Genomic DNA, 6665 nt, shown 5'->3' with positions numbered 1-6665 from the left:
TCCAGACAGGCCTGGGACCTAGTTTCCTTCAAGGAAACATGGTCCCCTTCTAATGTGGTCATCCGGCAAGTCCTCTATTTGGCACTGCTGCCGTTTTTCCATCTTCACAGCTGCACCAAACCTTTATCTTCTGTAGGGTGGGTGGAGGAGTGGTAGATTTCTAAGTGGACAACAGTGATTTGAAGCCAGGTGTCTGATTGTCAGACTCTGTCAAGACAGTCCTGACTCGGCACCAGTCTCTGTACGACGGAGTAACCCCACCTGCTCTTGTGCCATGCTCAGACGTTGCCACGTGGAGGCCATTCCTGCAGCTACTTCAACTCACCGTCAGCCTCCTCTTCGCAAGTATCCTGCTGCTTTGAAACACCGGGTCTGCAAATGAACGAGACTGGTTTTCCTGTGTGGCCGTAAAAGGCGAGGGTCTCCTTGGGCACTTCTCAGGAGCGCCCCGGTCTTCAGAGCCGCAGGCTTGAGACAACAGCACTAGTCAAAGACAGACAGCCTGGGCTCCTGGGTCTGTGTTTCTCCTCTAACCATGGCCTTGGGTGGACCACCCACCCAAAGAAACCTCCACTAGTAGACTGGTAGATGAGGGCGTCTGAGGGAGCTGCCTGCCCAGCAGGCCTGTAGTTCCTTAAGATCTGGCAGGTAGGTTGTTGTGTTGTTTTTTTCTAATGGAGCCCCAGGTGGTGCAGGTGGTTAAGCCCCACTACCAACGGGAAGGTTGGTGGTTCAAACCCACCCAGCTGTACCTCCAGAGTCAAGCCTGGCCATCAGCTCCCTCGACAGCAGCCCTGGGCCACACATGTGGAGGCTTTGGCTCGACAGCAAACAGCAGCAGTTCTCCAGGAGCCTTTGTGCGTGCCGGGTGAGCAGGAAGATGTGCTCACCTGGAGGTCGGCAGTCCAAATCCACCTGCCACGTGCAGGAGCAAGATGAGGCTTTCTGCTCCCCTAAGGGCTGAACGACCTTGGAGGCCCCCTGCGCAGGGTCGCAGAGTCCCCTCCGAGGCAGTGGCTGTTCTCGGTAGTCCTCTTCGTAGAGAGCTCAGTGTGCATGTGTGTGTGGTTGCCCTGTGTGCCTGGGGGAGTTGATCACAGGGATCTTTTTGTGGAAAGGCTGCTGACGAAGGAAAGAAACTACTGGATCCATTGTTCACCTTTCCCTAAATGTCCAGCCAAGAGTGGGCTCCCGTCCCAAAGGTGACGTGGCCCGTGAGGAGGTGACGTGCCTGGGGGAGTGCCCCGCAAGCGCCTCCCGTCCTAGACTAACAGGGAGCTCCTTTCCTGTCTCCACCTCAGGCCTCCAGGCTGGAGAAACAGAACAGCACCCCTGAGAGCGACTACGACAACACTCCCAACGACATGGAGCCCGAGGACGTGGGGTACAGTGGCAGGAAGAGCGCCCCGGGGTGGGCTCTAACCCCCCGGGGCCCAGCAGGCCTTAGGGGGTGCAGGCATTTGGCACTCGGCTGCCAAGCTGCAGCATGGCAGGTCAGCGCCCCCATCAGGACCACAGAAGAAGGGCCTGGTGACCTGCTCCTCTTGATGACAGCCAAGGAACCCTGTGGAGCAGTTGTGCTCTACCCCACGGGGCGGGGGCTGTGTGTTGGGGGGCTAGGGGTGGCATGAGTTGGAATCAGCTCAGTGGTGAATTGAATTAGCAACAGCAGCAGCGGGCGAAGCCCCTCATCTCCGACATCCCCGTTCTCCTCAGACCCCTAAGGTCTTAGGTATTCAGGTAGACAGGCCTAGTGCCCATGCCTTCCCCTTGCCGATACAGGTCTCGGCATCTGTGACCCGAGGCAGCGGACATCAGGTTACAGTTGGCATTTGCGCCCAAGGAATTAGCTCTGTGGGGGTTGGCTTTAGAAAGATGCCCACCCCATTCCATTTCCCCACCCCTCTGTGAGGCCCTTGAATAATCCCCAGCCCCTGAGGGCGCAGGGATGGATCAGAACTGCCTCCTGATGGGGCCTTCTGCCAATGTCCACAGGGTCGGTGTGAGCCAGAATTGACTTGCGGGCAGTGAGGTTAAGGGCTGAGGAGCTATCTCCCTGACAACTCCCCTTGTGTTTAGCTTCTGCTATGTCATTCACAGATCAAGCCGGAAGGGAAGGCAGAGGAGCATGCTGTGGCCAGGTGACAGCCCGGCCCCAAATGCCACTGAGCCCCACACGACGCCCAGCCCCTCGCTCCCCAGTACCGAGGACGTCATCCGCAAGACCGAGCAGATCACCAAAAACATACAGGAGCTCTTGCGAGCCGCCCAAGAGAACAAGCACGACAGGTGCGGGACCCGAAGCCCTGCTCCGTCCCAGGGAGAGAGCTGAGCAACCGGGAATGGGTTTCCAATTTACTCAGCTCGACAGCCGTGGAAAACTCAGGCTGGAACACGTGCCGTAATTTGGGATCTGGGGGGTTGTTTTTTAACCGTCATCTTGAGATTCTCTGAGAACACATGCCGCTAGAAACCGAGTTGTGCCTCCTAACGAAGGGCTATTTCTCCTGGATGGAAGGGAAAGAAGCCACCGTGAAGGCTGCCCTTGTTTCTTCCCACCTTCCCTGCTGCTCCTCCCCCGAGCGCCCTGATGCCCTGTGGTGGGAAGTGTGGTCACGTGAACAGATTCATCACGTGAACCTGACTTCCTGCCTGTCTCAATGACCATTGTCTATCAGAGTGGAGCTGGGCACCTTGTGGTTTCAACCTGCAAGTAGGTCTCCAGGCCTTTCATTTGAGCTGATGTGGGGGTGAACATGAACCCCCAACATTGCTGGTGGCAGCTGAGCGCCAAGCAGGGGCTCTGCCGTTAATCACGGTACAAACTGTGAGAAGCTGACTTCTCAGAGTAGAATACCCACCCTTCGCTCCCGTCCCCGCCCTGCATTCAGAGGCTTAGGGAAGGAGCTTGCACTGTCCTTGCTTAAAGGCGCTTTAAGGTGGAGGCCCCGTCCTTCCGGATGTTAGAGTTTTGTCAGTCCTCCGGTTGTAATGCCCGTGGCCTTTTACATGGGGATCTCTATTGCCCTTTCAAGAAACTAGGAAGGTCCAACACATGGAAAATAAGTGACCAGCCTGAGGTGTGGAGAGAGAGCTGCTCTATGGCTGTGTGGCCTGCACTTCAGGCCCGCACGCCTGCTCTGACTCGAGTGACTGAATGGGGGGGCAGGGGGACCCTCAGGGCGGTTAGATAGATGCAGGGTGCCTGGTGGGGCCTCAGGCCTCCCAGGAAGGAGCAGGGAATGGGCGCTCTCCCCTTGCCCGAGGACTCAGTCATTGAATGTCGCCTCTCCGATGTTCCTGCAGTTATATTCCCTGCTCAGAGAGGATCCACGCAGCTGTAACCGAGATGGCAGCCCTGTTCCCCAAAGTAAGTCGCTTCCTACTCCCTGTAAGGCACCTCTTTCTGACTTTGGCATGACAGTGACGTTTTTATACCACGCAGAGCTCTCAGAAACAGGTATGTCTTGGCTCTATGTGAATAATGGGCTTAAGCGGGTGGCAGAAAGACACTCAGAATGCAGTCTTACCTGGGATAATTCACCAAGTGAATTGATCGTTTTCAAAATGGTCATAGTGCTTCTTGCCCTGGGAAGCACCAGGCTTCCAGGTGAGGACAGGCCTGACCAGTGTGCCTGTCAGGATGTGGAGCGCCTGGGCCTGTGCTCAGAGGGAGGCCTGTCCCTCGCGCCGGGGAGTCTCCCCTCCAGCTCACAGCTGTCGGCTCTCTCTCTTCCCAGAAGCCCAAGTCCGACCTGGTGAGGACGTCCCTCCGACTGCTGACGTCCAGTGCCTACCGCCTCCAGTCCGAGTGCAGGAAGACCCTTCCTGGGGACCCCGGCTCCCCCACAGACATTCAGCTGGTCACGCAGCAGGTCATACAGTGTGCATACGACATCGCCAAGGCTGCCAAGCAGCTGGTCACCATCACCACCAAAGAGAACCACAACTGAAGGGCGTTGGGGCGGGGGGCGGGGGTAGGTGAGAGCCGGGGGCCTTGCTCTTTCCAGGGCTTTTTTAACGTCGCCTTTCAAATGTAGCCGAGGACCGGTCAGTTTTTTACCCAGACCAGCATTTAATGATGGTTCAGACTTTTTAAAAGAAAGCTCAGTATTATTTTTGCATGTTTTCTAACAAACGCCCAGCCCTGAATTTGACCCACTTGCCTTATTTCGTGCCTGTGTGCCGGCCCAGCTTCAGACTTCCTGTGGCATTGTCAGTGACTGAATGGCCGTCCACCCCCTGGAGCAGGACTTCACTGCCCACCGTTCCAGAGGACTTCTTCGTCCCGTGAGCCTCCTCCCTGCCGACAGTGAAAACTATGAATGAAGGCTTTAGTAAAACATTTTCATGAAGAGCTAAAAAAAAAATCAACTTTATCTGTCCCCTTCCAACTGACTGCTGCAAAGCCTCCTCCGTTTGCGGTGGTGTCTCTCCACGCACCTTTGTAAACACTGTGTCGCAACCGCTCTTGGAGTGCAGCCCCAGATGCCTCGCTTTCTTGGAGCTGCCCTCCCCATCAAATGTCCCCGATTGAATGTTTCTGTCTCTGCCTGTCACTGTGAAGTCTGCACGAGGCCAGAGGAAACAGCCCGAGTCCCTTTGGCCAGGCTCAGGGCCAGAGTGCCACGGTGATGTCAGCCCGTCGCCGGCTGCCCTTCCACAGTGTGCGGCCAGGAGGAGCAGGAGCCGAGCATCTGGTTAATATGTGCCAGGCTAGCACGGCTCTGAACTGCGAGGGAGGCACCCTCTTCTCCCTGGCGGTGCAGCGTGCCTTGCAGCCCTACTGCAGTGACCCTTATACCTCTGAAAGCTTCCTCATGACCAGCCTCCCCTTTTGTGGTGACCCCTAAGGACTTCTCATTGGTGGAGATGTTTGCAATCCCCCGAGTTCCCGATCCTCAGACTTGGGCACCAGCTTCGTCAGGTTCCTCGGGGGTGTGCGCTGCCTGGCCAGCAGCCCGTCCAGAGCCGTGAGGGAGGATAGGACCGGTCTAAGTGCTGGAACGTGCTGAATTACTGAGGTGGGGGCGGGAGTGGGGGAGGCTGCTCAGTCTGAGTATCGAAACCTACTCCCGCCCCTGCTCAGTGCAGCAGTTCAGTGAGGGTGTGGCTCGGACCCCCAGCCTAGACCCGAAGGCCAGGCAGCTGGGGAGCCCTGTAGGAACATGGGCCTGTGCTGCCAGACCTGTGACTTGTCAAAAGCTGCCTGAAATCTGGACTTCTTTGGGTCATGTCTCCGTATTTAAAAGTTGGCAACTAATTCAAACGTTCTCACTGTGTGAGGAAGCCATGGCCGTTAGGCTGTCCTCTCTGTACCTCTCCTGCTCTGCTCTGCCCTGCCCTGTCCAGCTGCTGCTAATCTGCATGTGAACCCCATATTCAGTCCCTGGGTGGTCTCTCACTCATAGGATGGAGGCAGGCTAGTCCCAGGGCTAATTGTCTCTCTCTGCACAGACCATTGGATTCAGGGCCCGCGTGCTGTCGTGCAAGGGCCACAGCAGTGCAGGGTCTCCTGAGCTGGTGAGCGGGCGCTTCGGCTGGGCTTTGGCTCTGCGGTGGACACCCAGGGAAAGGGTTCACACCTCTGAAATACATCACCTTTATCCGTACAGCCCTGAGGGCCATGAGAGGTCTTTCGGGTGCCAAGGTGAAGCTGTAGGTTCGAGAAGGAGTCTTCTGCCTTGGGTGCAAGGACCACCCACCCCACCCCCTTTCTGGCAGCTTCCTGTCCTGAGCTGCCCCTCCTGTTGGACCCACCCAGGTCCTCAGCAAAGGCCCATTGCCAGGGAGGCTGCGCCCACCCCCGGAGGCTGCAGAGGAATGTGCTGTCCGAGGGTGCAGGGAGGGGCGTCAGAATGCCCAAGGACCCTCGCTACAGGACATTGCTTTGATGCCCAGAGAGAGAGGGAGCCGACAGCACGCTCGGAGTGAGGACACCGCCTCTGGTCACGCACACAGCTGTGCTGAGAAGAATTGGGGGTGGGGAGGTGGGGGGTCCAGCGGGCAGAGGAGCTGCAGGTGGCCCTCCTAAGAGCCTCCCACTTCCTTGAGTCAGAGGCTCCGCCCTTTTTTCTGACCCCATGTTCTAGAAAGTGGTCACATCTGCGTGAAGGAGTCCTTTTCCACTCACACCCCCCTGACCTCTCCCCAGCTGATGGGACAGTGCACCTGACAGCATGGCACTTGGTGGACAGACGGTAGCAGCTGTCCCCGACAGGTCTTTAACTGCTACGGAAATGCAAATAGTTCTTGTTTGCCAAAGAACAAGGGGTCAGACCTGCGGATCAAATGCCGAATTTAGACCACCCAGGCCCTGTTTCCTCCACGACTCCGGGGAGCTGTCACACACCCCTGACCCTGCTGGCTGCAGTTGCACCCCCATAGGGGACTCCAGCCTGCTGTGTCCTCCACAGCATCCATGGACTTTCCAGCAATGAGGACTTTGGTTTCTCCCCTTGTCCCTGTCGAAGGCAACCCTTCTTTTGACAAAGGAATATGCTGCACAGGAAGAGGAAATGCCTTTTCCCCCAGGTCGCTTGTCCTGCCCTCCCCCTTCGTATGTACCTTCTCTTCCTGTAATTATGTACAATCCGCCGAGCGTTGTAAAGTTGTTTGGGATTTTGTGTCTGCTTCTTATGCAATAAACAGGCCCTACAAGTGTC

At 56.9% G+C, this 6665-nt stretch overlaps 1 protein-coding gene across 1 annotated transcript in view; it reads left to right on the top strand.

Moving 5' to 3' along the window:
* Positions 1 to 6665, top strand: part of GIT2 (GIT ArfGAP 2) — a 49677-nt gene extending 43012 nt beyond the window's left edge. Inside the window, exons 17-20 of the mRNA XM_045296689.1 lie at positions 1302 to 1384; positions 2101 to 2289; positions 3307 to 3370; positions 3741 to 6665. Coding sequence (XP_045152624.1) covers positions 1302 to 1384; positions 2101 to 2289; positions 3307 to 3370; positions 3741 to 3953 — 549 coding nt within the window. The 3' untranslated portion in view covers positions 3954 to 6665. The remainder of the gene's footprint in view (positions 1 to 1301; positions 1385 to 2100; positions 2290 to 3306; positions 3371 to 3740) is intronic.

The sequence above is a fragment of the Echinops telfairi genome, unplaced genomic scaffold, assembly GCF_000313985.2.
Source record: "Echinops telfairi isolate 266 unplaced genomic scaffold, ASM31398v2 ScPeMD7_7412;HRSCAF=8450, whole genome shotgun sequence".
In the NCBI taxonomy this organism is placed as follows: Eukaryota; Metazoa; Chordata; class Mammalia; order Afrosoricida; family Tenrecidae; genus Echinops; species Echinops telfairi.
The sequence above is the reverse complement of the archived record's forward strand: the minus strand, read 5'-3'. Positions and strand labels throughout refer to the sequence as shown.